The sequence below is a fragment of the Macaca nemestrina genome, chromosome 16, assembly GCF_043159975.1.
Source record: "Macaca nemestrina isolate mMacNem1 chromosome 16, mMacNem.hap1, whole genome shotgun sequence".
In the NCBI taxonomy this organism is placed as follows: domain Eukaryota; kingdom Metazoa; phylum Chordata; class Mammalia; order Primates; family Cercopithecidae; genus Macaca; species Macaca nemestrina.
In genome coordinates, this window is record NC_092140.1 from 74,141,690 (window position 1) to 74,156,905 (window position 15,216).

The 15,216-nt window shown below is 43.8% G+C and overlaps 1 protein-coding gene across 2 annotated transcripts in view; it reads left to right on the forward strand.

Moving 5' to 3' along the window:
• Window positions 1-1,633: 1,633 nt before the first annotated feature.
• CNMD (chondromodulin) overlaps window positions 1,634-15,216 on the forward strand; it is a 36,213-nt gene continuing 22,630 nt past the window's right edge. The window contains exons 1-3 of one of the 2 annotated variants that reach the window (XM_071081276.1): window positions 1,634-1,832; window positions 2,286-2,426; window positions 8,136-8,276. In XM_071081276.1, coding sequence (XP_070937377.1) covers window positions 1,680-1,832; window positions 2,286-2,426; window positions 8,136-8,276 — 435 coding nt within the window. In that variant the 5' untranslated portion in view covers window positions 1,634-1,679. The remainder of the gene's footprint in view (window positions 1,833-2,285; window positions 2,427-8,135; window positions 8,277-15,216) is intronic. The other variant, XM_071081275.1, reaches the window with a different exon arrangement.

Here is a 15,216-nt window from a genome sequence, read left to right on the forward strand (position 1 = left end):
CCTTCCAAGGCCTTTCTCTGTGCTCATTTTTTTTTTTTTTCAGCATTTGACAATGCTGACCCACCCTTTTTGAATGTGCCTTTAAAAATTACATGTACTACTTTGTATTGCACCATCTCCCACCTCTCTGATGGTTACTTCTCTTATTACTTCACCAAAATTCCTGTGAAGAATGCCCTTGTGAAGAGATCTTTGAACTCTGCCTCAGCAGTCCCCAGGGATGAGCCCTGGCAGAAGATCTTGCTGGAGTTTTTTCCAAGCACCTTAAGTCTAGTGTGATGCGCAGACAGTTATTTCCATAGCTGAGTCCAAGGCAGGCTCAGCATATTTCCTTGGCTCTTTTACTTTTCATCCCCACATCAAGCTCAACATGTCTAAGACTGTTCCTTCCAACTTTTTCACTTCCCTGGGGTTCCTATCACTCTCCCAATCCTCCTAGGTCTGAATCCTCCAGTTCCCACAGCCCAGGAGTTGCCAAGTCCTATCAATTCTTCTGTGAAAGTCATCTCCTCCACTTCTGCCCTCCTTCCCAGACCCAGGTCATCATGCTTGTCACCTCACTCTTTATCATGTGTCTTGGATGATTCTTCAACACTTTTTCTTTCTGCAGTCCTGCACATGCAATCTCCCACTGCCCTTTGGGGAAGCCTCAATCCCTCCCATGCACCAGTGCTCCTCACTTACACCTCACCAGAGGGCTCTGCACAAAGCTAGAATCGAATGTGAATTAAGGAAGCCTGGATCCAAATGAAGTACCATGTATCCTGGAACTGGAAGATGGCATTTCCAAAAGTGAAAATTTTATATATATATACACACACACACATATATACACATATATAACATATAGATATATACACACACACACATATATATATTTGTGTTATTCCTTTGGACACATCAGTTCTCTCTCTCTCTCTCTCTCTCTCTCTCTCTGTGTGTGTGTGTGTGTGTGTGTGTGTGCGCTCGCGCGCGCTTTGCCATTATTGCTTTTGTTTGCACTTATTTAATTTATTCAACCAACCAGCGTGTACTTTTATTCTGGTCTCCCAAACTCCTTCCCTCCAGCCCCGCTCTACTTAGCTCTCACTTTTGCTGCAGGTGTACCCACCCCCTAGAAAAATTGGTGGCAAGGAGCCATCTCCAAGACCCTGCTCCGTTTTCCAGTCCCAGGGACCATCCAGCAATGCCAGGCCAGTGAGAAGGTGGCCTAACCCTGACACTCTTAGGCCAGTGTCTCCTGTCCACCTGCGCCACTCTGCTGTCTTCTCCTTCACCTTCCATGAGCCATCTTTCCCCCACCCCCACCCCAACACACACATACAAAGACCCTGCAGGAAATGGCCTCCAGCCAGGTGTCACAGCAGAGTCCGCTGACATTCTAAGACATCCTCGGTGCATGGCTAGTTGCTCTGGCACTTGAGTATTTCTTTGGGTCCCAGGATTCAGCATCCCGCTCTGAGGGACGCAACCACCCTCACACATTCAGAGTCACCGGGATGCTGTTTGGGGGTCAGTAGACAGGATAGAGTGAGGAGAAAAGGGGGCATCCGGGAGTGCAGGACTAGCTGCCCGCGGCAGGAGAGAGAAGGGAGGAGAGAGGTGAGGCCCTGGAAGGGGTGGGGACCGCTGGGCTGGCCCAGGCGGGACCGTGCACCCTGTGTGCGCGCGGCGTTGAAATGCCCTGCACGTCGGGGCAGCGGGACAGAGCTCAGGGCGCCCAGGGAGTCTGCGAGTGCCTCGCTCCTCCTGCCGCAACCATGACAGAGAACTCCGACAAAGTTCCCATTGCCCTGGTGGGGCCTGATGACGTGGAATTCTGCAGCCCCCCGGTGAGTACCGCCAGGGATTCCACACGCAGGGTCCGGGGTGAGTATCTGGTTCCACAAGTCCGACTCAGGGATGCGTGCCACCGAATGAGTGTGTTGGCGGGGGGGATAAATTTGGGTTCCAAATGTGTGCGTGGGGTGTCGCCCCACGCGTATGAGTGTGCAGGGGGCACGGCATCCACAGGCGGGTACGGAGGGGCGTCCCGTGGCCAGTGGAGGGTGCAGGTCCTGGGGCGAAGGCCCCGCGCTGCGAGGTTTGCTCACCGCACTTCCTCGCCCGATGGCAAAGGACCCTCGGGAGCGAGCGCGGCGAAAGAGGCACCCGTAGGAGCCCGGGCCAGCTGTTTCCCGCCCGACTCCCCACTCCCTGGGGGCCACCGTGTGGGCCCGGGTGCGCGCGGGGCGCAGGTGCGGGCGGCACAAACGTGACGGTCCCTCTCCCACCCCGGTCCGCAGGCGTACGCTACGGTGACGGTGAAGCCTTCCAGCCCCGCGCGGCTGCTCAAGGTGGGAGCTGTGGTCCTCATTTCAGGGGCGGTGCTGCTGCTCTTCGGGGCCATCGGGGCCTTCTACTTCTGGAAGGGGAGCGACAGTCACGTAAGTCCAGAGGGCGGCGCGCGGGGACACCCGTGTTGCCCACGGTGCCCCTAGGGGGAGCCCAAGCGCGGGCCAGCGAGGGGCGCGCGGCGGCTGCCGCAGGACCCCTCGGGGCCAGCGTGAGCTCCCGTCTCCGGTCCCACTCTGGCACGCAACTTTCCGCCTTAGGTCAACTTTGTAGAAAAGCAAGTGAAGGATTCACGGGAGAAGACTGAAGCGTAGAGTAGGGGAGAATGCAGTGGACGGTCCGAGAAAGGCCGTTTTCGGTCATCTCCCGCTAAGCAGTGGCGCGACAGTGGGGAAGGCACGTTACCTTTTGGCCTCAGTGTACTCCTCCTTAAGGGAAAAAATGGAACTGGATGATCTCGAAGGCCTCTCCCTGCTGAGAAAGGCTATGGATGTAAAATCCAGGACAAAGATAGTGGAGGAATATTCAGACCCATATTCAGACCCATTGGGAAGGAATTTTTGCCTTTCAGAAGGTTTTTTTGTGACCTAGCCATGAACATTCGCTTCTCTCTCTGGAAAACAAAAACAAAAACAACAAACAAACAAACAAACAAAAAGTCTAACTTCCTTAAAGGTGGAAAATCTCTTTAACAATTAATTCTGGCCTAGTCATCACATGTGATTTAATAGTAGGTGTTTTACTGACTGCTGTCCTACTTTCTTTGTATGCAACTATTTATTTTAAAGCTCCATGGCTCTCGAGGAGTATAAAGACTGCCTCTAAGTTGACTGGGCAGAGCTCCAGTGTGTTCTCTAAATACTCTGAATGTGTTCACCTATGTAAAAGGGGGCATTTTATCTTGATGACCACTGCCAGGTCTGGTATAAGCTTATTTCGACTAATGGAAAAGAATTCCATCTCCAGGGCACACACAAAGGGTTCTTTCATAATCACTATCCTCAGAGGATCGGTGATTGCTGTTTTTTCCTCTCTCTCCTACCATGGAATGCAAGGCATGAACGAATTCCAGTACTTACAGAAAATGGTGCTGAAAGCAATTCAACCATTTTACACATCACATCTTCTGCAGTCACTGCATAATTTGTATTTTTAACTCAAATGTCTAATGTAGATAAGCATGCCATTTAGCACCGAGTCTGTTTTAGAGACTATATCAAATTTACAAGCATCGATTTGTAAGATCTGAATTGCACTGTATTTTGTGGGTATTTGAAAAGTGCCTTAATGTATTTGTATTTTAAATATAGAAGCTGGGCCAGATGCTCATGTTTGAAACAGCAAATGTGAATAAGAGAATGATTTCAATATCTACATCTCCATTAATAGCAGGGTTTAGATTGTCATCTCTTTGGGGAATTCTGTGGTTTTAGGATGTAAACGATATCTTTTTTTTTTTTTTTTCTTTTGAGACGGAGTCTTGCTCTATCGCCCAGTCTGGAGCGCAGTGGTGCCATCTCGGCTCACTGCAAGCAAGCTCCGCCTCCCGGGTTCACTCCATTCTCCTGCCTCAGCCTCCCAAGTAGCTGGGACCACATGCGCCCGCCATTGCGCCCGGCTAATTTTTTGTATTTTTAGTAGAGAAGGGGTTTCACCGTGTTAGCCAGGATAGTCTCGATCTCCTGACCTCGTGATCTGCCTGCCTCGGCCTCCCAAAGTGCTGGGATTACAGGCGTGAGTCACCGCCTGTAGATAGCATTTAAAATGCTATCTTTTAAATAACAAAGCCTCAGTGGTATAGGTCAATGGGGGATAAAAATAGCTATGCTTTTTTTGGGTAAAGATTCTGGACATGATATATATTTTAAAATGAATACCACTTGGCATTTAATTATTCAAGGTAAACTTCACTAATTGACAAGCTTCTAAAAAGAGAGATTAAACAATCATACTGAATAAGCACAACTCCCCTTTTCATATCTTTTACTTTACTGCAAGATGATTGGTTGTCTGGTTCAGGAGAGCAGTATTAAATTCTAAGAATTCAGAGGAACAGTGACACACATTTTATTGCCAACAATCAAAGTTATTACTATATCCTATACAGACAGGAGAATGAAGAAAATCACGATAGTTTTTTTCTCCCTGATCCATATGACTTAAGTATGAAAAACAAATCACAAAATACTAAATAGAGTAACTTTGGCACCATCTAGGCATAGCACATACACAGGTCTCTTTGCCTGAATACAAATCTAGATAGCTCAGACAAAATGTAATCAAAAAAGGTAAGTCTCTGTCAAACAAAAAGACTTGTCATACCAGATGGATTATCCACTCTTTGGGGATTATCTGTGCCTCGGCTCCTCTGTATTGGTTTATAGAGGAGAACCAGCTGTAATTCACCACCTATGCCTTTCATGTGGGGAAATCTCCTTAGGACAGGTTTACTGAAATTTAGTTGGAGGACTATGAAGCACCGGAGTACTAATAATCAGGGTACAACTGAACTGGTCTCCAATATTGAGGCCATTTTTCATCCACATTATTGTAAATGGAACAAGGCACTGAAATATGGGAGATTTCCACCAGTATGAGATAACTGACAACCCCACCCTGTGGGATGAGGGAAGGAGATCATTGCTTGGGGCCTTTCCTCTCAGACTAATTTTTCTAGACATTTTCCCAAACATGTAATTAATCTTATAGAACGTAGGCCTTGTTAAAAACTCATTAGCAAATATCCTTGGCTGTAAAAGGCACCATATTGAGCAGAATTTTGGGAAATAATAAATTTCATCTTATTTGGATAAAAATATCCTTGGGTGTCCACAGTTCCACGGACTTAGAGCAGATAAGGTAAATGCTGCTCCAACAGCCCAGCCTCGTCCCCAGCTCAGAGTCTAGTCTGTTAGAAACTGGACTGCCTCCTCCCCCTCCAACCTCCCCCAGTAGCTTTAAGAGGGCATGAGCTTTTCACTGCTGTCCCCATGCAGATGGCGCGGTGCACATAAAAGGTGGGCTGCAGGCTGGCCATGGTGGCTCAGGTCTGTAATCCCAGCACTTTGGGAGGCTGAGGCAGGAGGATCACTTGAAGTCAAGAGTTCAAGACCAGCCTGGCCAGCATGATGAACTTCCATCTCTACTAAAAATACAAAAAAATTAGCCAGGCATGGTGGCGCATGCCTGTAGTCCCAGCTCCCTGGGAGGCTGAGGCAGGAGAATGGCTTAAACCTGGGAGGCAGAGGTTGCAGTGAGCCAAGATTGTGCTACTGCACCCCAGCTTGGGTGACAGAGTAAGACTCCATCTCAAAAAAAAAAAAAAAAAAAAAAAGGTGGGCTGCAGCTGCACAACCAAGATGCCCTACTGCCCTACGTCAAGCTTGTCCTGCATGCGGCCCAGGGCGGTTTTGGATGCAACCCAACACAAATTCGTACTTTCTTAAAACATTATGAGATTTTTTTTTTAGATTTTTTTAAAAAACTCATCAGCTATCGTTAGTGTTAGTGTATTTTATGTGTGGTCCAAGACAATTCTTCTTCTTCAATTGTGGCCCAGGGGAGCCAAAAGATTGGACACCCCTGCACCTAGTTAGGGAGGCTTTGTTGGGGAGAAGACAGCCAGAGGTAGTGGTGGAGGAATGTGAAATTCAGACCACAGACCACTCTTCTAGTGTGACAACCTTGTCTCCTTAAGAACTGCTAAGAATTTAGAAATGGTTATGTTCTTAAATGTTGCATTGCTTCACTAGTAAAAGCTTATGTGCAATGTTCTTAAAAAAAACCAAAAAACTGAACCTCTTGTCACATGAGTGGAAGATACTCACATGGGTGTTGCCTGCCAGGCTCCTTCTGACAGTTGTCACTGACCCATATGAACACTGACTGCTCAGAGAGCACCGGACAGAACAGAGCCTGCTTTCCAAACCTCGCCTGCAGGAGTCTCACAGCCAAAGAAAACAGGTTTCCCAAACCTGGCTGATCATAAGGGCCACCTGAGGGGCAAGGGGAAAAGAGACTGGTGGGCTGTGCTCTAGCTCCACTAAATCAGAACCCCTAGGAGTGGTTCTTGTGATCAGGGAAGCCTAGGAGACAGTGAATTGCAGACATCTAAGTTCCTCTTAAAGAGACAGGGAAGGAGGGGCGATGAGGGATGGTGGAGCTGAAACAGGACACTGGTATTTTCTGTCCTGCTGAATGAATGCTATTCCTAAAAGGGTGCTGGATAGCAAAGCCATTTCTGTATCTCTGCTGATAATAAAATAGTGCACTGTGGGTCTTGTAATAATGAGTCTTCTGCAAGAAATAGATCCAACAGTAACAGATCCTTTTTCCAGTGTTTGTGCACGTAGCAGTCACTTTTCATAATGAGGAAGAAAAATCAGACTTGAATTGGATGTGAGCTATTTGCAGTTTTGACTGGCTGACCTGACATTAAGTAGCAACAGTTTTTCATCAGTTCTCACTCCTCCCCTTTAAGGATTTATATATATGTGTACATATACATCTACAATTTATATATAAGATATGTAATATATCATATGTAAGATATATAGATATACATCCATATGCATCTAAATCCAAAAAACAAACCCACCTCCTAGCCCTGACACACAGAAAGGTCTACCAGGACAGCAGCACACCGAGCAGGAGCAGCATCTGAGTTATTTTGAAACCAGTGCAGTAATCAGGTGTCTGAGCCCTTTGGGTCGGCTAATTAGTGGCAAACTTAAAAAAAAAAAATGTTTTAAGTGTTGAAATTTGTCTTTCTAACAAAATGTTACTCAGAAATGCAACACATAAGACAGAAAAAGCAGAGCCACTCTGGTTAGACTGTGGATGGACAGGAGAGAACAGAGTGCTACAGTGCCATCCTCACCTCTAGGTCATGCCCATGAGATCCCAACAGTTCTAAGTACACGGATGAAAGCCACCTATGAGGTCCAACTTCATTCTACACTCGCGGCAACTCACAAGATCCAGAGATGAGTGGTGTGGCCACCTGTTTTCCTGATTCCTGGACCGGTGCTGTTCTGCAGTGCCAGGTCCCTTCCCCTCTTCCACACACCCCACACATCTCATAACAAAATGCCCTACAGCACCATGGGCCTGCCCCATAGAGTCGTTCAGGGAGTACTACTGTTTTGAACTGAAACAAACGTGCACATTGGCCTTCCTCTCCACACATGCTGCTCTATATCAAGCGTACCCTGGTCCTGTCTGCAGTCCTTTTCATATACCTAATACCATATACCATATGCCTAAGGCACTCCATGCCTAATCTTGACCAAAGGATGAAAACAACTTGTGAAATTGAGCTGCCACTGCAGACGTATTCAGCTGGGAGTCCAATTAACCTTCTGCCTCCTCAATTTCCATTTATCCATCAATAGTTCTCAACCCAGTTGCATAATAGAGTTGAGCTTTAGAATAAGAAAGACCTATGCCCACGCGCCCTCCCCACAGCTTCTGATTTGATTTGTCCAGGGTGAAACCCAGGCATGGTACCCAGAGAGTCTACCCAGATGCTTCTAAAGTACAGCCAGCATTACAAATTACTGAGCTATTGGAATATATGTCAGAGACAACCAAAGGTTTTACTCGTAAGGTGTTTTTAAGGAAATCATTGCATTAACTGATTGCTGTATGAATGAAGTCTTCGTATAGAAATGTATTATTATTAAGGACTATCCCAAGTATCTCTGAAACATATGGACGCTACCTCATACACTGCCGTTCTAAAGATGAGCCCTGAATTGCTCAAAAGAGAAAACATCACTAACTCTTATGCTCACTTTCAGATTTACAATGTCCATTACACCATGAGTATCAATGGGAAATTACAAGATGGGTCAATGGAAATAGATGCTGGGAACAACTTGGAGACCTTTAAAATGGGAAGTGGAGCTGAAGAAGCAATTGAAGTTAATGATTTCCAGAATGTAAGTATATTTCATGCATTTACAGAGTTTAACCAGGCAAGCCTGGGGGACTTTTCTAATTCATGGAGAAGCAGCATTTCTCACACACATCCAAACGGTAACTGTTCTTTATAGCAGCTGTAATACCACTAATCCACATACGTCATATAGCATATTCTCTTTGAGAAAGGACCAAACTTTGTCCTTCATATTTGCGAAAGAAAAAACAACACTTCAGTTGTAAAATACCAAAAACAAAAAGAACCACCTTCATTGAATTCATGTACATAAGGATTTAGCTGTTTTGAAAAAATTTTTTTACTTCTAGGAAACTAAAGGTATTTCCTGGAAATCAAAATAAAACTTGATTTTTAAATGTGGAAAAAAAAAAAAACCATAGCACTGAAAAGAACAAGTTCTTCTTAGAATTATATAAAGTCTTGGCAGAAAGACTTGAAGGAGCTACTTCTTTTCAAGCGAATTTCTGTAACATGATGAATGAAATGCTCAAAACTATCCAAGAATGTTGTGAGATTTGAAATTTAAATTTCTGAAGTAGAGGGAAATTTTAATGACCTAATAATCTCATCAGCAACAAGTGGGATCTATTTACATACTTTTCTCAATTCCGATTTCCTATTTAATCCGGAAAATTACCATGAGCAAATTCTCCTATTATAGCATATGTTTTCTGACCATAGCATATTAGAGATAAAACATGCACACCTCCTTTGAAGAGGAGAGACTGTTTTGTTTTGATTTTTTAACAAAAATTTCATTTACAGGCAATTTGAGACATTAAGCTGTGCAGCAATGTTTCAGTGTACATCTGCAAACCAAAGTGTCACTCCAGGCCGAATTTCCTGTTGGTCAACACAATTTTTTTTTTTTTTTTTTTTGAGATGGAGTCTCGCTGTGTCGCCCAGGCTGGAGTGCAGTGGCGGGATCTCGGCTCACTGCAAGCTCCGCCTCCCGGGTTCACGGCATTCTCCTGCCTCAGCCTTCTGAGTAGCTGGGACTACAGGCGCCCGGCACCATGCCCTGCTAATTTTTTTGTATGTTTAGTAGAGACGGGGTTTCACTGTGTTAGCCAGAATGGTCTCGATCTCCTGACCTCGTGATCTGCCTGCCTTGACCTCTCAAAGTGCTGGGATTACAGGCGTGAGCCACTGCGCCTGGCCTGGCCTGGCCAACATATATTTTATGCCCTTTCATGTTTTATGATGAGGAAGAGGCATTACTATTTGTGTTCTCCTGTTAAATCTGCAGATGGAGTAGGTGAAACTTCATAATGAAAAAAGACTCTTGAAAATAATGTCTCTTCTGATAGTTTATTGGTCCACAAACACCTCATCGACCCATCTTCCTCTGATTGATGAGAAAAGCTAAAGATGCTTTTCATTTGAGTGAAAGCACTCCTCTTGTTGGTACCAAAATATACCTCATAAGTCCATTTGAATACCCAACAGATGCTAACATTAGAGCTGCTGTGATGTTAGATATTATTTGATCATGACAAGGACTGACTGACTATGTTCAGAATGATCTCTGCCCTGGGGACAGCCTCTGCAGCTCTGTATGTGCCCAGCTGCGCTTTGTTTAGTCATAGCTTTGCCAATGATTCTGGTCAATGCACACGTATAATTTCTCTGCACTTATTAAAGGCTTTTACTGCAAGACACAGGATAGGGTAAAATCATTTTTTCTTTGTACTACTCAATATAAACTAATAAAATGTGACTCCCCAACACACATTATTCAATCCAGAAATTGAATGCCTGTGGTATGCCGCAATACTAAGATATGCAAAAGGAGCTACAGAGATTAATAAGAAAAGATTCGTCTTTCTTGAGATGTTCATGTATCAAAAATATTCTTCTAACATATTTTAATCCCAAACCTGTATTTCTGTTTTATAATCCTTTGGTTCTTTTCTCATAATGGTATCGATTGTGTTTTGTTCTCGTAGACCAGCAGGGCCACAGATATTTTATAAACTGATCAATTCTCTTTGATAGCTTCCACATTTCTCTAAGTCAGAACTGGTGAGTAGAACATTTTTTTGATGGATAGAACCTGTTGTGGGTTTAAACAAGCCTGAACTTTTGAAAACACATGAATCAGTCACTATGGTACCTATGCTATTACTTTCTCCTGTATTTTGAATCAACAGTCAAATTCAAGAAGCATTTATTGAGACATACTGTGTGCAAGGGATGGTGCTAAGCAGGGGGAATGCAAAAATGATTGACCCTTCCCTCAAGGATCCTTCAGTTCAGTCCAGGAGGCAGACACACACACAGAAATAGCTTCAGGTTCGCCTGGAAAATGTGTTCCAATGGGCTATGAACAGAGAGGAAACATCCTTGCTGAAAAGGGGACTGGAGCAGGTCTTACAGAGGTGGTGATGGCCAAATCAGGTCCTGAAGAATGATTAGGATTTCAACCGTCAGACAGGTAGGGGAGAGCTCTCCAGGCCCAGGGAAAAATAGTGAACATGAATGTGCAGGCTTGTTCCAGGGTTCTAATTCTAAGTAGCCCAGTTCAGCCCAGCTTGGGGAAGGAAAGAAGATGGGGATACAGGTGGGGCTAGATCACAAAAGGTTTTGAATTGTAAATGAACAGTCTCCCCGGTTCATCCAGGACCCCACCAAGCTTTTAGTAGAACCCAGTGGGAAAAAACAACCCCCAAGGAAGGATAGCACTGAAAAAAGTGCTCCAGGCTCTCCACCCTGAGAGATAGAAAAGCCAAGTTCATTCAAGCTGTGTGAGTTACACTCCAGTTATACTCTCACAAACACCAGCGCTGTGCTTTAAGCCAACCCCCTTAGACTGAATGCCCCATTTATATAACAAAAAGCCTTAGAAATTGAAAGAATAAACTGATGGGTATATGGGTGTTCACTGTATAATTCTTTTAATTCTGTGAATATTTGAAATTTTTTATTTAAAAAGCTAGAGAAAGTAAAGACAGCATAACCTATCAATTCAGCCTCCAACTACAAGGTAAAGGAAAAAGAAAATGAAACTAATTTATATTAAAAATATGGACTTCATATGTAAATGTTCAGCCAGATGCACTAAAAGACATAAAGTCAAATACTTATAGTATAGTAGTAGTTGAATGACTGTCAGTGCCACAGCCCAAAATGCAGACAGACACAAGTGTGTGTTGGCAATTTAAATGCTATGTAATTTTCTCAAACAGTGACGAAAAGCACTGTTTTCTCTCCATTTCACAGTAATTGCATTCCTAGGAAATTTGTTGTACATTAAGACTATGCCAGAAATTACTTTGTGTATACATATAAAACAACATTGAGTGCTAGGCACTGATATTTACAAACAGGTTTTTTTTCCTCCAACCCAGGACAATTAGTTCTTCAGGACTGTCCCAGGCTCTGCAGGACCTGACGTCCCTGGGCCCTGTGCAGTAAAGGTCAGGAGTGCCCCCAATCTTTGTGACAACAAAAAACTCCTCAAAGGATTTCTAAAGTGCTGTCTTGGGGACAGGAACTCCTACCATCCTTGGGAACCTCTGGTTTAAGCCATAGAAATAGATAGATGAGATACGTTAGAAAGAAAAAAATGTGCAGCCAAGGTAAGATTACCTCACTCTTTTGAAAAAAGAATGTTAGATTCTTGGACTCTTCACTCATCACCCTTGCTAGCAAATTTCTTCATTACCACTAGCTTCTAAAGCCTGTTTGTTTGCAAAAACAGAAGGTTTGCTCGGCTTTCTTGTGCTTCTTTCAGTTCCCTCTATTTAATCTCTTAATATATCTGGCTGCTTGATGTGGAGTTTTAGCTAGACATGGTGGTAAATATGTGTGAATTGTTTCCCACACTTCCCACCCCATGGGGGTTTCAGTTCTCGCTGAGGTGTGTCGACTGTCAGAACCAACTTAATACGAGATTCCCATTCAGGGCTGTGAATCCTTCAGTAGAATCAGCTCTCCCCTTTGGGGATATCGTGACGGTTGTATAGCGTTCCCTCCACACATGTCACATTCAGGGGATGTGTCTGAAGTTAAGAGAAAATGTCACATAAGGAGAATCATCTCCCTCCCTGCCTTCTGTTTTTCAAACTATGAGTCCTAAATTTACATGCCAAATAAGAGCAGTGGCCCTACAGGAGGTAGCATAGAGAAAGCAGTTATTCTCCACGTGTATTCCTCAGGCTGCCAGTGGAGCATCACTGGAAGGCTTGTTAGAAACGCAGATTTTAGGCCCCACCCCAGACCTACTGAATGGGAAACTGGGGGTGGGGTACAACACTGTTTAATTTAACAAGTCCTCCAAGTGATTTTTTTTTTTTTTTTTTTTTTGAGATGGAGTCTCGTTCTGTTGCCAGGCTGGAGTGCAGTGGTGCGATCTTGGCTTACTGCAACCTCCGCCTCCTGGGTTTAAGTGATTCTCCTGCCTCAGCCTTCCGAATAGCTGGCACTACAGGTGCATGCCACCATGCCCAACTAATTTTTGTATGTTTAGTAGTGACGGGGTTTCACCTTGTTGGCCAGGATGGTCTCCATGTCTTGACCTCACGATCCTCCCGCTTCAGCCTCCCAAAGTGCTGGGATTACAGGCATGAGCCACTGCGCCCCGCCCAGGTGATTTTTTAATTTGCCTTTTTAAAATTGTTACATAATATTTTATATATTTATGGGTTATATGTGATATTTTGTTACATGAATAGAATGTGTAATGATAGGGTTTTCATTTCTATGTGTTGGGAACAAGTCCTCTCTTATAGCTACTTCGAAACATATAATAATACACTGTTGCTAACTATAGTCATCCCACTCTGCTATTGAACATTAGAACTTACTTCTTCTATCTAACTGCATGTTTGTACCACCCATTAACCAACCTGTCTTCATTTCCCCAGCTCCACCCATATACCCTTCTCAGCCTCTGGTGTCTATCATTTTCTGCTTCCATGAGATCAACTTTTTTAGCTCCCACATAGGAGTAAGAACATGTGACATTTGTCTTTCTGTGCCATTTGTTTTTCATTTAACATAGTGACCTCCGGTTCCATCCATGTTACTGCAAATGACATGATTTCATTCTTTTCTATGACCAAATAGTATTCCATTGTGGATATATAGATATATATACCAGTGATCCTTCTCCCTTCCAAGTAGCTGGAACTACAGGCACACACCACCACACTTGGCTAATTTTTAAGTTTGTTTTGTAGAAATGGGGTCTCACCATGTTTCTCAGGCTGGTCACGAACTCCTGGGCTCAAGCAATCCTCCTGCCTCAGCCTCCCAAAGTGTTGGGATTAGAGGCATAAGACACTATGATTGGCCCTTTTTAAATCTTTTTTCTTTATTTTTTTCTGACTGGGTTATTTCAAAAGACTTGTCTTCAAGTTCTGAGATGCTTGAAATAGTCTATTGTTGAATCTTTTTTTTTTTTTTTTTTTTTTTGAGACGGAGTCTGGCTCTGTTGCCCAGGCTAAAGTGCGGTGGCGCCGTTTCAACTCACTGCAACCTCCGCCTCCTGAGTTCAAGCAATTCTCCTGCCTCAGCCTCTCGAGTAACTGGGATAATAGGCATGCACTACCATGGCCAGCTATTTTTTGTTTGTTTTTTTATTTTGTATTTTCAGGAGAGACAGGGTTTTACCATGTTGGCCAGGCTGGTCTCGAACTCTGGCCTCAGGTGATCCACCTACCTTGGCCTCCCAAAGTGCTGGGATTACAGGCGTGAGCCACTGTGCCTGGCCTCTATTGTTGAATCTTTTAAGTGTATATTGTATTTAATTCAATGAATTCTTCAGTTCCATAATTTCTATTTGGTTCTTTTTTATAATATACATCTCCTTATTAAATTTCTCATTCATATTCATATTAAATTTCTCAATCCTAAATTTTCTGATTTGTCATGTTTTTCAGTATTCTCTTGTATCTCATGGAGCTTCTTTAATATCAATATTTAAATTTTTTTCTGGGATTTAATAAATTTGTTTTTGATTGCGATCTGTTGCTGGAGAATTATTGTATTCCTCTGGAAGTGTCATATTTTATGGCTTTTTCATGCTTCCTGTGTCCTTGTGTTGATATCTGTGCATCTGATGTAATAGTTGCTTATTACAGTTTTTTAAATTTGCTTTCATGGGGTGGACTTTTGGTGTTGGGTAGGTAGGGCACTTAGGCTTTGATTCTGGGTGCACGCAGTAGTATACTCTCTGTATTTTTTTTTTTTTTTTTTTTTTTAGCTGTAAGCAGCATCAGTGGTGTCTGTGATTTTCCTTGGTGGCTTAAGGTGTGGATGTTAATGAAGACTTCTGAAGTTTTGCTGGGGACCCAGGGGATTTTTGATACAAGGGAAGGTTTGTGAACCACTGATAAAAAGAAACTTGGGTCCAAAGGTTATTGCAATCATGTTAAAAGCTTTGTTACCTTGAATACCTTTCTCTTTCATATGGTAGTCTTCAACCCTGGCATCAACCCTTTAAATTATAAACACCTGGGGAGTTTTTAAGACTACCATTACCTGGGCCCCAAAGCAAACCAATCAAATGGGAATCTCTGGGAAGGGGCACAGGCATCTGTGTTCTTAAACCCTCTCCAGTGAATTCAAGTGCGGTGAGAGCAAAGCCTCAGCAGTGAGCCTCGGAGTTCCTCCCCTTCTGTAAAGTGGGGATAATGCCCCTGCCTCTCTCTGAGTGAGCAGTAGTGCTGGGAGAAATAGGTGAAATGAGTTACATATGTATGCATGATTAATGAAGCCAAATAATGAAGAGCTTGAGGAAGAATGAGCCCTTTCTTCTGTGTTCTGCAGTCCTTTACTCACCAGCTTCTGTAGGACTCCTGGCTCTGGGACTGCATAAGGTAGAGCTATCCATGAATCCCCTCCAGCATGACTTACATTTAATTTTCTTCTTCATTGTAAAGGGCTGAATCTTGAGCCAGGATCCCTAGATTTTAAGTGTTTTCTTCCCCCATTCC